General features: G+C 55.5%; 5 protein-coding genes across 5 annotated transcripts in view; 3 read left to right on the forward strand and 2 right to left on the reverse strand.

The window, feature by feature from the left end:
* The window catches only part of L226DRAFT_475735 (uncharacterized protein), a 6,749-nt gene extending 460 nt beyond the window's left edge, over nt 1–6,289 (forward strand). The window contains exons 2-20 of the mRNA XM_067676683.1: nt 98–149; nt 210–942; nt 993–2,179; nt 2,232–2,527; nt 2,583–2,928; nt 2,981–3,054; nt 3,108–3,302; nt 3,356–3,419; nt 3,470–3,578; nt 3,630–3,795; nt 3,847–3,912; nt 3,971–4,138; nt 4,193–4,201; nt 4,258–4,336; nt 4,388–4,552; nt 4,609–4,898; nt 4,956–5,390; nt 5,448–5,926; nt 5,986–6,289. Of these exons, the coding sequence (XP_067542911.1) occupies nt 98–149; nt 210–942; nt 993–2,179; nt 2,232–2,527; nt 2,583–2,928; nt 2,981–3,054; nt 3,108–3,302; nt 3,356–3,419; nt 3,470–3,578; nt 3,630–3,795; nt 3,847–3,912; nt 3,971–4,138; nt 4,193–4,201; nt 4,258–4,336; nt 4,388–4,552; nt 4,609–4,898; nt 4,956–5,390; nt 5,448–5,926; nt 5,986–6,145 (5,073 nt within the window). The 3' untranslated portion in view covers nt 6,146–6,289. The remainder of the gene's footprint in view (nt 1–97; nt 150–209; nt 943–992; nt 2,180–2,231; nt 2,528–2,582; nt 2,929–2,980; nt 3,055–3,107; nt 3,303–3,355; nt 3,420–3,469; nt 3,579–3,629; nt 3,796–3,846; nt 3,913–3,970; nt 4,139–4,192; nt 4,202–4,257; nt 4,337–4,387; nt 4,553–4,608; nt 4,899–4,955; nt 5,391–5,447; nt 5,927–5,985) is intronic.
* Nucleotides 6,290–6,364: 75 nt separating this feature from the next.
* On the forward strand, nt 6,365–8,192 carry L226DRAFT_23245 (uncharacterized protein). The gene is made up of 5 exons (XM_067673103.1): nt 6,365–6,632; nt 6,718–7,034; nt 7,105–7,209; nt 7,258–7,681; nt 7,740–8,192. The coding sequence occupies exons 1-5, from the start codon at nt 6,518–6,520 to the stop codon at nt 7,961–7,963; spliced, it is 1,185 nt and encodes a 394-aa protein (XP_067542912.1). The 5' UTR covers nt 6,365–6,517; the 3' UTR covers nt 7,964–8,192.
* Nucleotides 8,193–8,474: 282 nt separating this feature from the next.
* On the reverse strand, nt 8,475–11,496 carry L226DRAFT_450858 (glycoside hydrolase; the record flags this gene model as incomplete). The annotated part of the gene is made up of 13 exons (XM_067674979.1): nt 8,475–9,227; nt 9,292–9,347; nt 9,408–9,504; nt 9,575–9,608; nt 9,699–9,758; nt 9,827–9,930; nt 10,001–10,074; nt 10,159–10,182; nt 10,253–10,370; nt 10,457–10,477; nt 10,534–10,707; nt 10,774–10,853; nt 10,914–11,496. 13 exons carry the CDS (start codon nt 11,494–11,496, stop codon nt 8,475–8,477), a joined length of 2,178 nt encoding a protein of 725 aa, XP_067542913.1.
* Nucleotides 11,497–12,574: 1,078 nt separating this feature from the next.
* L226DRAFT_528519 (uncharacterized protein) lies at nt 12,575–17,542 on the forward strand. Its single transcript, XM_067679383.1, has 9 exons — nt 12,575–13,688; nt 13,736–14,087; nt 14,150–14,370; nt 14,440–15,281; nt 15,341–16,537; nt 16,592–16,618; nt 16,673–16,870; nt 16,931–16,967; nt 17,021–17,542. Exons 1-9 carry the CDS (start codon nt 12,693–12,695, stop codon nt 17,207–17,209), a joined length of 4,059 nt encoding a protein of 1,352 aa, XP_067542914.1. The 5' UTR covers nt 12,575–12,692; the 3' UTR covers nt 17,210–17,542.
* L226DRAFT_475741 (DUF1212-domain-containing protein) lies at nt 17,491–19,228 on the reverse strand (the record flags this gene model as incomplete). The annotated part of the gene is made up of 6 exons (XM_067676684.1): nt 18,720–19,228; nt 18,547–18,671; nt 18,408–18,493; nt 18,144–18,354; nt 17,764–18,086; nt 17,491–17,679 (listed from the first exon to the last, which is right to left on the reverse strand). The coding sequence occupies exons 1-6, from the start codon at nt 19,217–19,219 to the stop codon at nt 17,491–17,493; spliced, it is 1,434 nt and encodes a 477-aa protein (XP_067542915.1). The 5' UTR covers nt 19,220–19,228.
* Nucleotides 19,229–19,916: the final 688 nt, after the last annotated feature.

Here is a 19,916-nt window from a genome sequence, read left to right on the forward strand (position 1 = left end):
CCCCCCCCCCGCGGGCGTGGTACAGGGCTTTGTGGCAAGCATACGCCCTTGCTTTCAATGAGGGTATACACTAAATATCTTGCCTTGAAACTTTCAGATTCCTGGCCCACATTTCGAGAGACACTTTTCCAATCTGGTAAACGAATATGGTTAGTGGATAGTTAGAAGATGTTTACCTGCGTGGAGATACTCATTTAGACGGGGGACAGAGGATGCACTGCATGAGGGCACGCTTCCATCTTTCGATCCCACTTCTTCCGATGTCCATCCAAGTTCGCGGCGCGCTACTCTCATGGTCAAGATCTCCGGAAGACGCTCCAGCAACGGACGATTCTCGAATGCACAGGATGAATACAGTTCAGACGAGTTAGCTCGAGACATTGACTCGGACTTTTCAGATAGCTCGGGCGGACCTGCTGCGCGACGCAGTACTCGGACCGCCGTGCTAAACGCGAGCAAGAAGATGAGCGGTGCTCTGCCGTTTAGTCCGAAGAAGACACGGTCTAATCGGCGGCCTGTCGTAGTTCATGGTTCGGATTCAGACGGCGACAGCGACATCCAAGAGATATCACAGCCGACCAGGAAGTCTACTCGGGCTCGCAAGCTCCGTCGCGCAAACTTGGACGACGCAGACTACGAGGACTACGTCTCCGCCGACGATGCCGATACTCGCAAGAAGTCCGCGAAGAAGAAGATAGTTCGTGGGAAAGCCTCACGCCCAGCCTATGGACGATTCCGCTTCGTGGCCGATCTGGAGCTCGATGAGGAGGAGTACGAGGACATTGGTCCTCTCATCGCCCACAGGAGTATTTGCGAGAAGTGTCACACAGCGCCTACTCACGAGCAGCAAGTGAAGAAGAAAGGGAAGAAGCGCAAGTCCAAGGATGATGAGTCAGAAGACGAAGCCACAAGACTTGCTAATCTCGGCGGCTGGGTTCGTTGGTGAGCAGCGCCGTCCCTGTTTCTGAACGTATCTCACTAATGGAAAATAGCCTCAAGTGTCCCGTTGCAGCTCATTGGGGCTGCCTCGCCAAAACTCAGCGGGACGAGATTCTCCGTGCCGTTAACGAGCGTGACAAGGCTGAATGGAGGGAGGCCAACTCTGGGGCATCTGAACCCACGAAACGCGTCACACTAGAACTCCATCAGACCACGGAATTCATCTGCGGGTCCTGTATGAAGGGCGGTGTATGCATGGGCTGCAAGGAGGTCGCTCTCAAGGCCGACCAGTTCACAGAGCGGACCGAGTCCTCGTCGCGTCAAGATGGCGTCCAGCAACCTGTGGATACCACACCTGCTCCGGTGCCACCTGCAGACGACGTAGCCGAAAGCCCCCACGAGCTTCTGTTTCGATGTATCACTTGCAAGCGACTCGCACATTATGCCCACCTCCCTGTACCTGATGGTTACAAACCTGGTGAGATCTCTCCCACCCAGCTGGCTACCTACTACCAGTACGATACCGGATGGAGATGCGCAGACTGCGTCTCGTACGTGTACGTTGTCGAACACATCCTCGCATGGCGACCCTACCCTGCGGATGTTGTCGAACCTCCTCATCTTCCTGATGATCCTCTGAGCCACAAGGCTATGCTTCCTCGCGAGTATCTCATCAAGTGGGTCGACAGAAGTTACCGCCGAATCCAATGGGTGCCTCACGGCTGGCTATTGGCGACGGCCCCGAACAAGCTGAAGAATTTCCTGCAGATGGGGACCAAGGTTCCCCTCCTATCTGAACCTGTCTCCGAGCGGCGCACGGCCACTGAAGAGGGCGACACCACTGGCTTTGAATTCGGCCGCGATGACGCTGATGGGGCAAAGAGTGTCAAGGGCAACGAGGGGACCGGTCTGCTCATCGCCGATGCTGAAGCTGAACGGAGGATCCCACCCGCTTGGCAGACGGTGGATCGCGTACTCGACGTCCTGTTGTGGCGGCCACCAAGGAGCTCGAAAGCCAAGGGGAAGGGTAGGAAAGCTCGTGAGGATAGTGACGACGAGGAAAGCCCTGAAGTCGCTCGTGCTCGGGACGACGCGTACGATCGTGGCGAAGAACCGCCCAACAGTTTCATGGTTACTATCGAAGAGTATGAGTCGCGGATCGGAAGGAAGCTCAGCGAGAAGGATGCCGACAAGGTAGCATGGGCGTTCTTCAAATGGGATGACCTTGGCTACGATAATGGTGTGTTATTTTTGTCCTCTTTCGAGCTGTAGTACTGACCATGCTGCATCAGCTTCTTGGGACTCTCCACCGCGCAGCGACGACGTTGGATATGTCGCCTACGAGAGAGCCTTTGGACGCTTTATATATGGACGCTCCGTCACTGTTCCTACCCGCGGCAGGAAGGAGCCAGTTCCAAAGAGCGGCTCGAGATGGACCCAGAGAGAAGCCTTCACGGTCGACAACCAGCCAATGCTCGGGCAAAGCGACCAGCTCAAGCTTATGCCCTTCCAAATCGAGGGCGTCAACTGGCTCGTTCACAATTGGCACAAGGACCAGAACTGCATTCTCGCAGACGAGATGGGTCTCGTGAGGATACGCGATTTCGCACTTCCTTTTTACATCACTGACACGCATCTATCAGGGGAAAACTGTACAAATCGTGACTTTCATTGGATTCCTTGTATCTGCCTTCAAATCTTTCCCAGCCTTGGTTGTCGTACCAAACTCGACTATCCCCAATTGGGTCCGTGAGTTCGAGCGTTGGGCGCCGAAGCTGCGGGTCGTACCATTCTATGGTGAGGCGAAGGCACGCGAGGTCATCAAGAAGTTCGAACTTTACCACAGTCGGCCCGCCTTGGGCACAACCGGTGCCAAGTACCACGTCCTAGTCACGACATACGAGACCGTCACCAATCAGAAGGAATTCGGCCCAATCTTCAAGAGTACACCGCGGTGGGAGATGCTCATCGTCGACGAGGGTCAACGGTGTAAGTCTTGTTGAGAGCTGTTTCGCTGTCCGTCCGCTCATTTTGACTATAGTGAAGAGCGATGAGAGTCTCATCTTCAAACGTCTGAAGGAGCTCAATAGTTTCCATCGGATTATCATGACCGGGGTAAGCGGTACTAGCTTGCACGTATCTAACCATACCATTGACTGTCTTGATAGACACCCTTGAACAACAACATTCGAGAGTTGTTCAATCTGATGAATTTCCTCGACCCGGATCAATGGAAGGACCTAGAGGCTCTCTCGAAACACTACGAGGAACTCACTGATGAACTCGTGAAGGAACTTCACGGTCGACTGAAGCCATACTTCTTGCGCCGAATGAAGTCAGAAGTGTTGCAGTTGCCCCCCAAGGTACGCTCAACAGACAGACTGTGTTACTTAATGCCTCTCACCTCATCTCACAGAACGAGGTTATTGTTCCGGTCAGCATGGCTCCTTTGCAGAAGGAAATATATCGTTCAATCCTCAGTATGTCTCCTGTATCTGCTCTATTAGGACTCATCCTGATCCCTTCGTAGGTCAAAATCTTGATATCCTACGCAGCCTTGCAGAGGGTAACGCCTCATCTAAGGGGAGCAACGTCATCACGAAGACAAACATGAACAACATGCTCATGCAGCTGCGGAAGTGAGGCACTTGAGAATTTGATTGCGGCGACCCTTACTTATTGACCATCAGATGCTTGCAACACCCTTATCTTGTCTCTAAGGACATCGAGCCGAAAAATTTGTCGCCACAGGACACTCATGACCGGTTGATTGCTGCTAGCGCCAAGTTGCGTCTATTGAAGATGCTCCTGCCCAAGCTTCGTGCGCGAGGTCACAGAGTCCTTCTGTTCAGTCAGGTCCGCCATTTGGACGTTTCTTCAATTTCGTTTACTGACATTATAGCCCAGTTTGTGATCGCCCTCGACATCATTGAGGATTTCCTCGTAGGGGAAGGTATCAAATTTCTCCGTCTGGTAAGTCCTGCGACGTTGCTTAAGAGTGATCACTATAGTATCTGATGTTGTATCTCAGGATGGTAGCACGAAGCAAGCCGACCGTCAGAAGGACATGGACGAGTTCAACAAGCCTGATTCTGACGTCTTCATCTACCTTCTGACGACGCGCGCTGGAGGCGTCGGGATCAATTTGTGGAGTGCGGACACAGTGATTATCTTCGATCCCGACTTCAACCCACATCAGGTATGACTATCTCTCTCTTCTATCATGAGGATGCGATTCACGAACATCTCATAGGATCTCCAAGTACGAATGATTCATGTCATAAGAAATTCAGCTTCGAGATCTGACGTTTCTCGTAGGCAATCGCTCGTGCGCATCGATATGGCCAGAAGAAGACCGTCCTTGTCTTCAAGCTCATGGTGAAGGAGTCCGCTGAAGGTCTGTCGTTGACACAGTGCTCGGGACACGTGCTGAACTGATGATCTACAGAACGTATCATGCAAACCGGCAAGAAGAAGCTGGTCCTCGACCATCTCATCGTCCAAAAAATGGACGACGAGGGTAGCTCGAAGGAAGACGTGAAGTCGATCCTGATGTTTGGCGCTGAGGCCCTATTCGAGGAAAACGAGGAGACTGCTGCCCGAGAAGTCCACTGTGAGTGCCAACACGAGGTTGCTATTACCGCAGCACGCTCATCGTGGTTCTGGTAGACTCTGAACATGATGTGGACAACCTGATTGAGAAGACAGAGAAGGAGGGTGATGAAGTCGAGTCTGAATCGGGCGGCACAGGTTCCTTGTTCGCTTTCGCCAAAGTGTGGTCTGCGGACAAGGACGACTTGGAAGAAATGGCGGAGGAGGCACCCGAGTATACTGAAGAGGCGGACTCGTGGACGAAGGCATTAGAGCTTATCGCCGCACGGAAGGCGGCAGAACAAGAGAAGGAGGTGACTGGGCGGGGTGTGCGCCGCAAAGCAGCCGCAGTATTCGCAGTTCCTCAGGTATTTTTCTTGTATCATGCTATGCCATACCCGTACTCATGTCTTTTCGTCTTTCAGCAAAGTTTGGATCTCGGTGACACGCCCACGAAGGAGAAGGAAAAGGAGAAGCACAAGGATAAAGGAAAGAAGAAGTCCAAGGGCAAGGCGGCGGGATCAGACGACTCTGACTTTCATGCACCCATGTCGGATGCTGCTTCCGAATCCGACGAATCGGACGGCGATAAGATGGATGTCGACGATCTCCAAATGCTGCCCGTGCCCGGCTCCTCGTCGCTTGCACACAAGCAAAAGCACCATCGCTCAGATGCGTCTCATAGGCCACTGCCGCCAATCCAGAGCCGACAAGGTCCGGGACCTGGGGAGGAATTTTGCGGACTATGTGCGACGTATCACACACCTGGGCAGTGTACCATGACTCATAGTCCGGAGAATCTGGCCGAGTACAGGCTGATGCTCTTGCAACATGCAGGGGATGAGTCTATTGAGGAACGGGTACGTGATCACACGATTGGTCCGCTATTATATCACTGACGATGGGATGTCGTCCAGCGTGCCGCTATCCGAGTTATCGACGAAACGCTTCACCGGCTTGGGAAGATCAACCTGATATACGGCCAGCCGTTGCACCTGGTGGAGATGCCGCCTCAGAGAACAGCAGCTCCGCCACCAAAGAAGCACAAGCACGAGGGGGGCAATACTCGTCCGTCAGCTCACTTGGTTGCCAGATCGGCCATATCGCCACACGCTACCCAGCTTATAGCGGGGCCCTCGCATATGAATGACTCGGCTCCGGTTGCAGGACCGTCCGCTACCGCAGTCGGGACACCAGAAGCCGTCCCACACATATCCAAGACCGCCAACGCGACCTCGAGCTCCTCTAAACGCCCTAAACCACCAGGTGACTCTGTGGAGGGTCCCCAGAACAAGAAGGCTAAGGAGTCGGGCAGAATGGTTTCGTGCGTTGTGTGTGGACGTACACCTCACCACCTTGTCAAGGACTGCCCCGTGGTGGCTCAAGGTCCTCAGAGGTGAGTTAGGGGCGTGTCGAGTGACGGTCGGGAGTGCTGATCTCATGCTTTCACGACAGCATTACAGAAGCAATTCAGCGGCTCTCGAAAGATCCTGACCAAGGCCCCGTGGTCAGCGCCTTGAGGAGCATTCTGACAAAGGTGCAGAGGCGCATGCTGAATTCCTCCTCCGCGAACGCCAGCACGTCCGGTTCTATCATCGATCTCACGGAGTCATGACCGCGCCGAGCCACGCAACATGTGCATGTGCAGCGTCCCTGGGGCGGCACAAACAACGGACGCTGCGCCATCTGTCGTTTCTGCAAGCATCTTGTTCCTTTGTCTGACCGTGGACGGCAGACAATAATGTATTGTAACCGTCGTACTACTAGTCGTCTTATATCTATGGCCGTGAGCCTGTACCTAGTATCTACAAGAAATATCGCTATTGTCCTCTTTCTCTTGATCGTGGTCTGTGAGTTTGAATACCGCAATTGTTGCGGTAGCGTTCATCAAACTGTCTTTGTGGCGACTCGCCGCAGGCTCATAGACGCTCAGTTTTCCTTATGTGATCGGACGCGTACACTCGCCACCCGCACTTCTTGCTTCCGCATGTCACTCGCCCCCCGATTTCAGATGCTGAAGGCAAGTACAAGCTTTACGAGTATGTCAAATGGTGCTTCAGCGATTACCGGTGTTGCCGCAACTACCGCAGCACCGAGCTCAGGTACGTGGACGCTGGTCTATAGCCGCCTCACCGCTATGTGTGCTGCGGTAGAAGGATTCCAGGAAGCCTTATAACTCTTCTGTAGGCTCTGGCACGTGTCCCCCTCCCCGCTCACCAGCGAAATCTCTAAGTCCCACCCCGACTCTGAAACGCTCTCGTTCCCCATCCTCTTCCGCAACGACCATGGATTCGGAGTTCCCTCCCGCCCCGCAAATCGACGGCGAGGCGATGCTCGAGATATTCGTTCACCACTCGATTAAGTTTGCTGGTATGCCGATGAACCCCGACTCTCCCTATGGCGATGGAGTACGACTCGCAGCTGTCGGTGGCAAGATGTTGGAGGCGGTCTACATGGACATCTTGTTCCAGAAGCGGCCAATGTTAAAGGCGGAAGAGATGGAGGTGCGCAGATCGTACCTCCTAGAAATTACCGAGCATCTCATTAACCTGCATTGACCTGCGATCTATGTAGGCCGAACTGGACAAGCTGCCGGAGCAAGTTGACAAGTGGGTTGAGGGTTACAAGTGGAGGGAAAAAGTGCGCCACGCAGCGGATGTCGATATGAAAGACCCCAAGGTGCGTGGCGTGTTCTGCTCCGTCTCGCATCCCCTCATCTTCATACAGGAGACTCGCTATATCATGGATGCGTATGTGGGAGCGGTTTATGTCGGAGGAGGTTTCGCCGCCGTGATGAACTGGATATCACGGCTTGTGGATCCACAGGCCGCCTCTACGTGTCAAGAGCCAGAGCAGAAACGGGTCAAGAGCGAGCCGTCTGCTGCGTATAATGCATATCCGCCGTTCACCGCCCAACCACAATTCCAGTACAACAACACATACGGGATCCCCCCACAACCTGCGGCACCCCCGCCGCCAATGAATCCGCCGCCACCTCTCCCTGCTTTCAATCCCCTTGCTCCTGCGCAGCCACAATCTGCCTTTCTTCCGTTGTTCAACCAGACTGCGCAGCAGCGCAGGCTGGAGGTCCAGTATCCCGCACAGTTCTCTGGCCCTGCGCATGCCGGTCGTTGGACTGTCCAGTGTCTCGGTGCGTTCGTACGTTGGCTGTATGATGAGTCTGTTGGCTAATTAGTCTGTTGATGTAGTCAACGGCTTTGAGAAGGGTATTGGCACTGGCCCCAGCAAGCAGCTTGCGAAAGAAGAAGCAGCTCGACAGGCCTACCATGCCATGGGATGGGCTCCTCGTTCGTGTTCCTCAGAACCTCACGATTTGCTCGCTTTACCTTGCTCACATATGCTTTCCAGGTGTCTAAGCCTGCACCGACGCAACGACAACACGCAGCTCCACGAATCATTTGTGCCTTTGTGAGCTGGCGCAACTACGTCTTGTGGTTGGCAGGACTGGCATCGAGTTTGACGGTCTCACCGTTCTCGCGCTCGTTTTGCATGTTGGTGCATGGCGTATAAAACGAGCGCGATGGTGATGGGACCGTCAAGGTTGATATTGGTTCATGCTGCTCTTGACGAAGCCGAGGGAGTGTTGTCTGTACAGTCTCGCGGGTGGCCACATGGTTAGCCTATACAGCCAACTCTCGTTTGCTAGCTTACTCTGGTCCAAGTAATTCTCATGTCAAGGTATGCATGTATCTCAAACCCTCTGTATTTCGCCACGTCAGATGACTCGCTAGTTAGGACGGTAGTGGTTTCTGTGTCGAATTTTGTACTCGATTAGTTTCTCTTCCAAGATTTCAGTGACTTATACCTAGTCTGCCAGTCTGACCGGTATTCGACTACTGTTCTTCAACGAATACGCGATGCAGCACACGTCTTACTCCCTGTACGATAGTAATACGAGACGTGCGGAACAACTGGCCTCCCCTTCATATCCCTCTCATCTCCTCTACACTCGATAGCCCATTCGCGTCATGTATCCCATCCCACATTGCTAGCTCTTTGACCTCACTGTGTTCTCCGCCTATGATCTGCAAAGGCGCCACGAACGCCATGGGCTCGAAAACGTTCGTCCCATCAATGGAGACAAGGAAGTCGCCAGCGTGTGTGCCGTCCACGAACACAGAGGTTCCGTCTTGTGTGCCTGTTAGTACGATCTCCACTGTTCCGCTGCCCCACGACAAGGTGTAGTTGGACATGAGGTAAGTGATATCAGAAGATGTGAACGCAAGGGTGAGCGCGCCGTCCGCCCGCGAGGCCACGCCGAAGGAGTCATCTGGGCCTGAAAGCAATGTGCCAGGCGACCCATCTAACGTCGCGCGCAGGAGGAGGGTGTAGTTGTGCCCCTTGCTTCCGAGCGACGTATGCAATGAGCCAGTCGCAGAGTCGAAGTGTGCGTCGTATCCATTTCCACTGCGGTCGGGCACTATACCGGACTTGGGGAACGGCGCAGCGTATGCAACCACCATCGCGCTCTTGCTTGGAATACGGCGGTCGAGGTTTTGGCCAGGGGCAGATGCTTCCAGCTGTGCGAAGGCCTCAAGGAACTGCGCGTGTGTGAGGTGGTTCGGGCCCGAGGCCGCTAGCCAACCCACACTCGCGACCACTGGGATACCCTCCTTGAGCGCGTAAAAGGCCTCCAAGAAAGTACTCGCCGTCGGGCCATGGTCGTTCCACGCAGCCTGGACACGTCCGACGGCGTTAGCAGCCTATTCAGTAAGCAGTAGTTTGACAGTAATAACATACCATTATCGCGCCCTTCAGGTGCGGGTCTGATATTCTTGGGTTGTTCGACGCGTTGCCTAAACAAAGCAGTGAGCCCACTGCTATCTCCGATCGGGAACTTAGCCGCAGGTACATACCCCGGTCGAAAACATGAGGGTCCCATATCCCACCCGTGTCGACGTTCGCCCCCTCCCAAAGGCGTGTTTGATTCAATTGCTGCGGGAATGAGCCCGACTGTGTATTGGGCAGGGTCCCATGTAGACCGGTTAACCCCGGCGCGATACATTACTAACGGCTGGCATACCTGCTTCATAACGATGTACTGGAACGAATCCTCGCTGTGGGTGGATCAGTCAGCATGCTACCTCCGCATTGCACTGCGAGGATGATGACTCGGAAGTGCGCGGTGGACACGGACTAGTACTCACCTGTTGATCACATCGTAGCCCGAGCGAATCAATTCAAAAGGGTCATCGTCACCGAAGTCCCTGTAGAACGGGATTGCGGCGGCCGACATATTAGTCATATTATAGACTTGGACAGACGAGAGCCTCACCAGTGTTGAATGGTTATGTTCTTGCTGACGGACGTGGTATTTGAAGGCTCGCGTGTTCCCCAGATGCGTATGGTCTTCCCGCTCTCTTGTCCGATGAAGTCGCTCTGTGTGGTGTGTAAGCGGCCCGCAAGGACCTCGAAGTATCCTGATTTAGAGTCCGTGGACACTGCATACCATCTCATTGACAAAATTATTGTAATCGTCGGCAAGAGACGAGTTGTACTCGTCAGCTCCTATGGAGACCTGCTCTGTAAACCGACCGATCGTTTTGAAGCGTTAGCTACATGGCCGATAACCGAAGGCCGTTGAATAACCGGATTCGTGAAACGCACTGGTGTGAAACCATGGCAGGAATTCTGGGTTCATATGGCGTTGTCAGCAGGATGCTTGAGCAAGGATCTGCGCCCACTACATCCATGGACACACCTTTCCATATGGCCTTGATCGTCGGGATGGCGTCCGGTACGGTCAGGTTGATCAGCGTCGGGTCAGAGGACAGTGCAAGCTCCGGCCTCCATTGGGTGATGACCAACGCATGTCCGGGCTGACCAAGCCAAGGGGCCGCGTCAGTAATGGCTACGGTGGATTGAGAGCCTCGCTGCAGACTGCAGGCCCGCTGCGGCTACACACCGATTCCAATTCGGGGATTATCTGGAACCGGAAGAGGTTATCTTCGGGCATAGATGCACATGCGGAAGTGTGTATACCGTAACTCCGCGCGCAGCACAATGCGTCTGGAAGTCTTCGAATTCGGCTCTCGAATAGGTCTCATTGAGATGAGGGGTCAGGCCAGCAAGAGCAGAGTCCTCGGGACGAAGCCGAAAGCGCGCATATGCGTTGGGATTGCCTCTGGGGCTGACATTGTCGGACAGATGGACGTGCTACGCATATGGAACATGAGCATGGTACAGCTTTACATCACCCTTGACCCTGATGGACAAACTCACGAATTCGCTGACTTTGAACCAAGATGCATACGTGCATAGGTCACGCAGGAAGGTGATTGGATACCATTGGCGTCCGACATCTACGTAGTCGGGAAAGTTAAGTACTGTCCGTACATTCTGGTATAGGTAAACCGACCGACCTAGCATGAACCCTCTGGTTTGCCAGTCCGGTTGGTCCACCACGGTACCTAGAGGGAATTCTCCTGCCAGAACGAGGCCTTGAAGCAGTGTGCGAGTACCCCAGAATGCACCCTTGCTTCCTGAAGCGGTTATGCGTATGCTTGTGGGCAAAACTTGTAGCTCATATCCCTCCGTCGTGGTGGTTCCGTCCGCATGTGTTGCATTGACGCGATCTGACAAGGATATGGCGATGACAGTGGGATGCACAGGCAATGCTTGGGTGTCGCCTGTCGAGAGCGTAACGCTCGTGTGTGGGAACAAAGTTTCGAGGTCTGTCTTGAATGTCTGCGCGAATGATAACAGGGTGGGAGGGATCAGGGTAAGGCCGTTGTCCCGGGTGGACTGTGCATCGTGTCCATCCACAATCAGTCGGATATCGTTGGACAGCCGGAAGGCCCCAGAAGCACCGCTGTTGGCGGTGAAGCTGTGGACCGCTGGAACCAAAGGTGGCAAGTTCAGAGCCGCACCTGGCAGGGCGAAGACGGAAGCGAAGATTATGAGACAGCAATACGCCGCCTGCTTGATGACCTTGCACGGAGACATGAGCGCGAGGTGGACGTCCGAGATACTCAGTCGGACTGCCCCCTCATGATGATATCCAATGGACGCGATGAGGACGGGCCGCAAAGATAGAGGAGATGCGGGTCGGCTGTATTAGCGAGAGACCACATGATGAACAGGCGGAAGACAAGGCAGTGGCCAGCAGGAGATGGAACTTCGACCGGATATTGTGAGGGATGCACGAAGCTAGACATGCCGTCACACGGCCTGGACAGAATTCGATGCAAGTGCGGAAATTGGCAATGGAATGTTAGGTCGCCGGATGCTACGAAAGGTATCGTTAGGGTGCAATAATGGATGAGACGATAACCTAATCTTTCAGCATGCAGCGTCTGAAGGAGGGACCGGACTCGCCGGAACTGCTGGATGGACAGTTCCCGAGTGGACGAGAAGTTTAATGTGATCTGTAGAACGCACTACACGTGGATCTGTGACGGTGGCGGGGAGGCAGATGCAGGATGAAGATATCCATTTCACTGCCTACGGTCGGGATCATCAGCCAATGTCCGTATGTACTGGAATCTGGATGCCGCGAGTCAACAAGGACGAGGGAGGTGGTCAAGCCAGGCTGATAAGGTTGTTCTGAGGTCTGATATCAGGAGCCTGGAAAGCCGTTCTGCAACACAGTAGAGTGTAAGGAGACACTGGGAAGCTGGAGATTGGCCGGGCGTGCCGTGTAAGCACCGATTGCGCATATTGGTAAGCGGGGATCGGACTAGATACAGCCTGAGCAAGAACGGGTGGGAATGGCGCAAACGGGACCGTCCACCCGCAGCGAGACGAAGTGAGAGAGCTACGCCCGGAGCTCGGGGATGCGCAAACGGGGGATGTGGATAGAAGGCAAGTCAAACAGAGTCACTAGGAGGAGCACCGCTGCAGTCTGCGCGTCCGCAGAAAAGGCGCGCGGGGGGCGCTATCACGTGGGCGTGACCCACCGACACGGCCGACCATATATGGAAGTGGACGACCGAGAAGTCACGTAAGCGAGAGGGTGTTAGTGAGTAAGGGAGCTTATGTGTGCCGAGCTATAACCAGCTTCAGGCTCTTCTTGCGCCTTTCTCGCTCGTCCGCTGCAATCTTACACCGCGTCTCGTTCTCCGCCGCCCGCATCCCCGACCCTTTTCTCGTCCCCCTCGTCCTCGCTTTTTCTCCCTCTCTCGACGCGCCACCCGCTCGACATGGCTTCCCAGTCCAGCTCAACCGCCACATATCCTGCGCGGGCCTACTCCCAGGCCAACCCAATCGATCTTACTCTTGACGACGACGACGACGACATCCATGTCACCGAGCGCATGCAGAAGCGAGTATGCAACATGTCCAGGTCCTTCAACGCGAGCTGCACGGCCTCCACAAGTACCCCTTCCTCCGCATATAGCCCCCAGTCTTCCTCTGGTCTATCCCCGGCCATGTCCCATTCCAGTCTCGCGCCGCACGGTACGCCGAGCGCCCCCTCCGGTTCGCGCACCCCTCAACCATCGCAATCTTCGTCCTATTATCGCGAGTATTACGAGGTGCCTTCACCCAACGAAGTGCGCGCCGCTCACTTCCAAGGTCCGTCCAACTCAGCAGCCTTCTTCCAGTCTCGTCCACCGTATGCCGCGCCTGCCGTCAATCCTCTGGACTTGCATTCTGCCCAGCACCCCACGTCAAATGACAGCCCGCTTTCGAGTGCACCCAACGGACCCTCCAACGGTGCATCAGGTCAGGTCATAGACCTTACTGGTTCACCCTCACCGCCTCCCCAGTCGCGACCGCCTCAGCCACAACCACAACCACAACCACCTCCTCAGATGCCCATGCACCCGCTTCAGCCGAGTCTTGGCAACTTACCTATGGACTTGCCTCCCAAGACTCCGGTGTGTATCGGAGTGCTCGCCGCAACTGCTCTTGTCCTCTATCCTATATCCTACCTAAATCCGCAAGAGCACGGAAACCAAGACTGCGACTGGGCACCTGTCCGGCTGCAGTATGAACATGTCGAGGGCAATGGTACCCCCGGCTCTTCGTCGGAGACAATTAACATTCGGCCTCCTTCGGTCAAGAACCACAACGGAGAGATTATTCCCGGTGAGACGTTCGCCGTGGTAGAACAGAGGGTTGCGACGCACCTTGGGCCGATGTTGGGGAAGGGACTGATCCGCTTAGACGCGAAAATTCGACGAGTGAATCGGGCGGTGAGTGCGCATTTAACCCGTTGGTCACACTGGCTTACGCGTTCTAGGTACCCATACTGCAACTGCAAATGCTAGTCTTCACTCCGAAAGGCAACATACCTGTTGTGTCCCATTACCTGCATCAGAACAATCTGTACTTAGAGCACCCGTCTCTTCCTTCCGACATCCATCACGCTTCTGCTGGTTACTACTGTAACCCCCATAATCCTCCTCCCGGTGGACATGGACGAAGTATGCTTGTCAATCAACGCCCAGGATACACAGGCCCTGGCGGCAACTCGTTGAGCAAGTGGAGCGCTCCTGCGGTCGCCGGTAGGAGCATCGAGGTGCAGCGCAGTCAAGTGGATGAGTTATTCAAGAGCCTGAAGGGTGGTGATGAAATCGAGGAGGCCTCTGCTCGTGCGTTCTCTGCATGTCACAAGGTCCGTGTGCCGGTAACTAACCATGATGATGTCATGCAGCGCCGGAGGTTGCGACGAAGCTGTATCCTCACCAGCTGAAGGCTTTGACGTTCCTGCTCGCGCGCGAGCAGGAAGTAGGCGGGGCGAGCCGAAGAAAGCATTCTCTGTGGCAGGAGAAGATGAACCCGCTTTCGCATGAGACCTCGTGGGTCAACATCGTAACTCAGGCCGAAGAATTCTCGAAGCCATTTGAGGCCAAGGGCGCAATCCTTGCCGACGACGTATGTCATCATTCCGCGTCTTTGACCCGTGTTGCTTACGCATATATGCTAACTCCCGACTACGCACAGATGGGTCTTGGAAAGACCATCACTTGCGTGTCTCTCATAGCTGCGACACTCCGTTCCGCTCGGGCTTTCGCTGAATCTCCATTGACCCCACCTCCGACGCCCCCACCAGAATCAGAACCTGGTCTGACAGCCGCACACTTTCAGGGGAGCGTTTGGGGTATTCCTCCACCTTCCGGTGACAGCCGTGGGTCGTCCTCCAAGAGCAAGGGTAAGGTGGCTCGCGAGCAGGACCGTGCAGAGGCTCAGTATGCGCGCGCTTGTCGCATCAAGATGAAGAGCCGTGCAACGCTCATCATCTGCCCGCTGTCTACTGTCGTGAACTGGGAGGATCAGTTCAAGGAGCATTGGAAGGGCGAGGTCATTGTATGCGGTGGAGCCGGTGGAATCAACCCCGCTGCTTGCCAACCCTCCTCGCAGTCCACTTTGACCGGTCTGGCGACTCCTTCGGGCTCGCAGCTCGACATCAAAGCGGACGTCAAACCTGCGGTCGGGCGAGTGCGTGAAGGCACGCCATTGCGCGTGTACGTCTACCACGGAAACGCGCGACGATTGGAACCCTCCTTCCTCGCCGACTTCGATGCTGTCATCACTACCTATTCCACGCTCGCTTCCGAGTTCTCGAAGCAGACGAAGAGCCTAGAGGCGGGGGACGAGGATGAGGACGATGATGGCGTCAGTAGTGAGGGCTTCATCGAGGTGGACGGCTCCGGACAACCGATTGCGAAGCCGGCGAAGGGTAAGAAGGCGAAGAAGCGGAAGAAGAATGCCACCGGGACTGCGGCCGAAGCTACAAGTCCGCTGCAGAGCATCCATTGGTTCAGAGTCGTCCTGGACGAGGCACAGTGAGCACAGCGTGTTGATTTTGTGGTCGCGTGACACTCAATGCACTCTTATGTGCCAGCTCGATCAAGGAGACGAGTACTGTTGGATGTCGCGCGTCATGCGACCTCGTCGCGGACCGTCGGTTGTGCCTTACGGGTACCCCGGTCCAGAACAAGCTTGACGACGTTTTCGCGCTCATCAAGTTCTTGCGCCTCACGCCATTCGACGACAAGAACGTGTGGAACGAGTACGTTGGTACGCCCGTCAAGTACGCGCAGCCTCTCGGTGTCGCACGTCTGCAGACGATCATGAAGTGCATCACGCTCCGTCGCACGAAGGAGTCACGCGCTGAGGACGGGAAGAGGATATTGTCGCTGCCACCACGCCATGACGAGCTTCGTTTCCTCAAGTTCGACGCCCAGGAGCAGGAGATCTACAACCACTTCTTCAACGAGTCGAAGGCCGAGTTCCACGAGCTGTCACACAAGAACGAGGTCATGAAGAACTATGTTGGCATATTGCAGAAGATCCTCCGTCTCCGCCAGATCTGCGACCATTTCGAGCTCGTCCAGAACAAGGGTCTTGGGCTTCCCGGCGATGCCACTCCTGCCTACGAGGACGTCGTTGCGACCGTCCAGCGTGACGGTATCAACCTCCAGCGTGCTGCTGTGATCTTTTCGCTCTTGAAAGAGGCAGGTACCGCGCAGTGCGTGGAATGTGCATGCGAGCTGGCCAACCTGGATGCGGCTAACGAGGGAGTGGCGGATCTCGACGCTCCTGCAGCGCCTGCTAAGCGCGGGCGCAAGCCGAAGGCCTCTGCAGCGACATCTCGTTCCTCTACACGTCAGAACAGCCCTTCTGCTCCGCAGCCGGTCCTCACCCGCTGTCAGCATCTGTTCTGTGCGGGGTGTTTCCGCTCTTCCACCTTTCCGGGATGGCCGAACGTCCAGCCGGACACGCGCCGGTGCTGTTCGGTCTGTCAGACTGCGCTCGCGCCCGCCGACGCAGTGCTCATCAACGTGGACTGTTCCATGCTCGAGAGCGTTCTGTCTGGAGGCATGAAGAAAAAGAGCGGCAAGAAGGAGAAGCGGCAGAAGGGCATCGCGATGGAGGACTTCCATCCGTCAACGAAGGTCCGCGCGCTATTGACCGACCTCATCCAGTTCTCGAAGGCGAACCCGTACTCGGCGAACTACGACCCCGGCTCGATCGAGGTGCAAATGGTCGACAACGAGGGCAACTGCCTCGACGATGGCGTCACGAAGACGATCGTATTGTACGTGCCTTTCTTTACAAGTCGGTGGAGCGGTGTTGATGAGACCTCGTGTAGTTCGCAGTGGACCAGCATGCTCGATAAGTACGTGTATCCGGTTCTCTCATGTTGACTCAACGCTGACTTCGTCTATCACAGGGTCGAGGACGCATTGGAGATTGCGAACATCCGATATGACCGTCTGGACGGGACCATGAAGCGTGATGACCGTACGAAGGCGATGGACGCCCTGAAGCATGACCCAGGCTGCGAGGTCCTCCTGGTCAGTCTGAAGGCCGGAGGCGTGGGTCTCAACCTTACTGCTGCTCAACGTGTCTATCTGATGGACCCGTACTGGTACGTGTGCAATCTTTCGTCCCACATCTCACATCGGGATGAGCTGACCGGCCTGTTCAGGAACCCCGCTGTCGAGAACCAAGCCGTCGACCGTATCGTGAGTGCCATCCCTCTTTTCGACATCGCTGTCTGTTCCTCATGCCTCCGCAGCATCGACTTGGTCAGAAGCGTCCGGTGACAACGGTCAAGCTCATCATCGAGAACACGATAGAGGCGCGTCTTCTGGAGGTGCAGAAGAAGAAGACGGAGCTTGCCAACCTGACGCTGGGCCCGCCGTTGAGCAAGTCTGATCTCCAAGCCCGCCGCCTGGAGGAGCTCCAGCAGCTCTTCGCGGCATAATTTATATCCTTCCATGACCTTTTATGCACGCATACGTTATTTCGATATAACATTCTCCACTCGTTTATTCAGGTACTGTATCATCCACTAACAATGTTCCAATGTTCCTTCCGTTGTTGCTTGTCGATCGCTGTGTTTTCTTGCTGTATCACTCATACACTCGTTTACCCTTGACTCGTAGTTGGAGTTGTGAAGTTGACCGCGGCAGGTACGTGGGAGAAGAAGCCGGACGATATGTATGTCATAACCACTGCACTCAGCGTACGTGCTCTAGTGTCCTATTAGAAGGCGAAGTGCGCCGCACTCTTGCGCCGTCCCAGTGCGTATACCAGGATCTGCGACACGAACAACCCGATGGTAACTCCGATCGCCACCTGAATCATGCGTATACCCAGTGCGAAAGTGCCTGTATACCGATCGGCGGAGCTGGTGTAGTTCTGAATGAGGCCACCACCACTACCGATAGCGGACTATTTGCCGACAACGGAGACAAGTCAGCATGCGTATGGTGCGGGGGAGGGCATGTGACGGATTCATTGATGAGGCACACTCACCGGGACCAGGAACAGCACCCCGGTCACCATTGACGTGAACGCAGTGCCTCCTCCGAGTCGGGAATACGCGTTCCCGCAGAGGCCGATGACGAATGCGCCGAAGGCGGAGACAATGTCGCCCCGGTCGGAGATGAAGTAATTCGCCGCGCGATTCACGGCGTAGGCCGCGCAGGAGAAGACGACCATGACCAGCAGCTGGATGCTCCGGATGGACTGCAAGTTCTGGACCGAGGAGCACGTCGAGTAGAGGGGCACAAGGACGAACATCGCCCACCACGGGAGCGGCTGTCTGTACCACGGCCATGTGGGGTCGCGGTAGCATCCTGTGCAGCGACTCGGAGATGAGATGAAGCCTCTGGCCATGAGGGCGTGGTACTAACCTTTGATGATGTGGCTGGACTGGGTGTCTGCGGTCTCCAAGAACGTGAAGGTGCCACCGAGGTCCGAGAGTGGCACTGTGTTGGACACGTTGCTGTTCATGATATACCCATGTAGAGTCTGTGAGTTGAGCATAGCCGTGGCAGCCAGGTGTTGTCGTGCTTTGGGGTTCACCAAGAGGTAGAAGTCTGACCCGATGGTGAGCCCGAATCCCTGCAAGAGGAACATTCAGCATAGCGTCTTAGAAACAGGAGGATGCTTCTCACCAGGAACAGCGTATATATGATAGCATACACCATCCGCACAGAGCCGCAAAGGATGTTCCTCGACGTCAACTCCAGCGCAGCGATCACTGACCAGTTCGTTCATCAGCAGCGATTTGAGAAGCAGTTCTACGCCACTCACATATCGTGAACCCAGGAAGGATGAGCACGACACCAGCCGAGGAGATCGCGCTGTAGCAGAAGATGTTGCCAGACAACGTCGAGAGCAGTCGCGCAGTGAACGAGACCACGATGGAGACTGAGATCCTATAGCATAGTCAGCATAGACTCGCTGCATCTTTAGGAATAGCTCACTCGTAGACGTTCGCATAGATGGTGCTCTTCGAGGCCGCATTCAGACCCAAGTACTGCAGCACCGACGCGCTCAGCCCGCTGATAAACATGTCCACAATCGACCCTCCGAAAGAGAGCACGCATATAATCGACGCGCAGAAGAACGCCAGCGCACACCGCACCCAGATACCGTACAGCGGCCTCTCCTGGATGATCTTCTTGAGCTGCTCACAGGCCTCGGTGACACCGATCTTGTCATGCAGGACGTCGCGGTAGACGATGTGAATCCTCTGCAGTTTGGTAAGTGCGACCCGCCCGCCGGCGCGGACGAAGTGCGTCTCGGAAGTGCGAGTGTCCGAGTCCATGAACGTGGCTACGATGAGGTTCGGGAGGTGCACGAAGGCGACATTCACGTCCAAGATTTCGCCCGCGGAGTGCAGCTGGGACTCGATACGGTGGGAAGGCGCCCCGAAAGTCAGGAGGGCCTTCGCAAGGCGGAGGAGAAATTTCTGTCTCGCCATATAATCTGCAAGGAACGACGAATATGTAAGCCATCGAGCCACGAACATAGGTGAATCATGACTTACCCTCGATGTGGTGCATGATATGCGAGTGCTTCCGCTCGCGCAGGATACTACACCTCTCCAAGTAAGTCGGCCTTCTGCCAGGCGTAGTAGGTGTCAGGGAGCTCTTCTTCTCCTGCCCAGCGGACGGGTCCCGCTCATAGAGGGAATGCGTCGATACGAGCTTTAGGCCGGCTCCCCGAGGCATGCGAACCGAACTAGGGAGCCGACCCAACCCATGCCGGAGACCGTACTGGATGATCTCCGCGACGACGCTCTTGCTGCCCTCGCGCTTGGCCCGCGGCCTGGAATGTCCCTCTTCCACATCGCTGAACTTGCGCGCGAAGCGATTGCGCTCGGAGAACTCCGAGTTCATGGTCGAGGAGCGACGCAACATGGCACCTCGCCGAGGTTGGGGCCCCGAACCGGTGGCAGAGCTGGACTCCTCGTCCGAGTACTTCTGTATGGGCGGCGGCCTGCGCGGGAAGGGCATGCTTTCACGGAAGTACTCGGAGTCCATGGTCGATGAGCGGCGCGGCAGGACAGCCCGCTTCGGAGGTTGAGGCTGAGTACTCGACCCGGAGCCGGCGGCTTGAGACTGCTCAGCGGGACGAGGCTGACGGTCCAGAAAGGGATTGGCGGGCTGCATGTTGGA

The sequence above is a fragment of the Lentinus tigrinus genome, assembly GCF_003813185.1.
Source record: "Lentinus tigrinus ALCF2SS1-7 unplaced genomic scaffold L226scaffold_1, whole genome shotgun sequence".
In the NCBI taxonomy this organism is placed as follows: domain Eukaryota; kingdom Fungi; phylum Basidiomycota; class Agaricomycetes; order Polyporales; family Polyporaceae; genus Lentinus; species Lentinus tigrinus.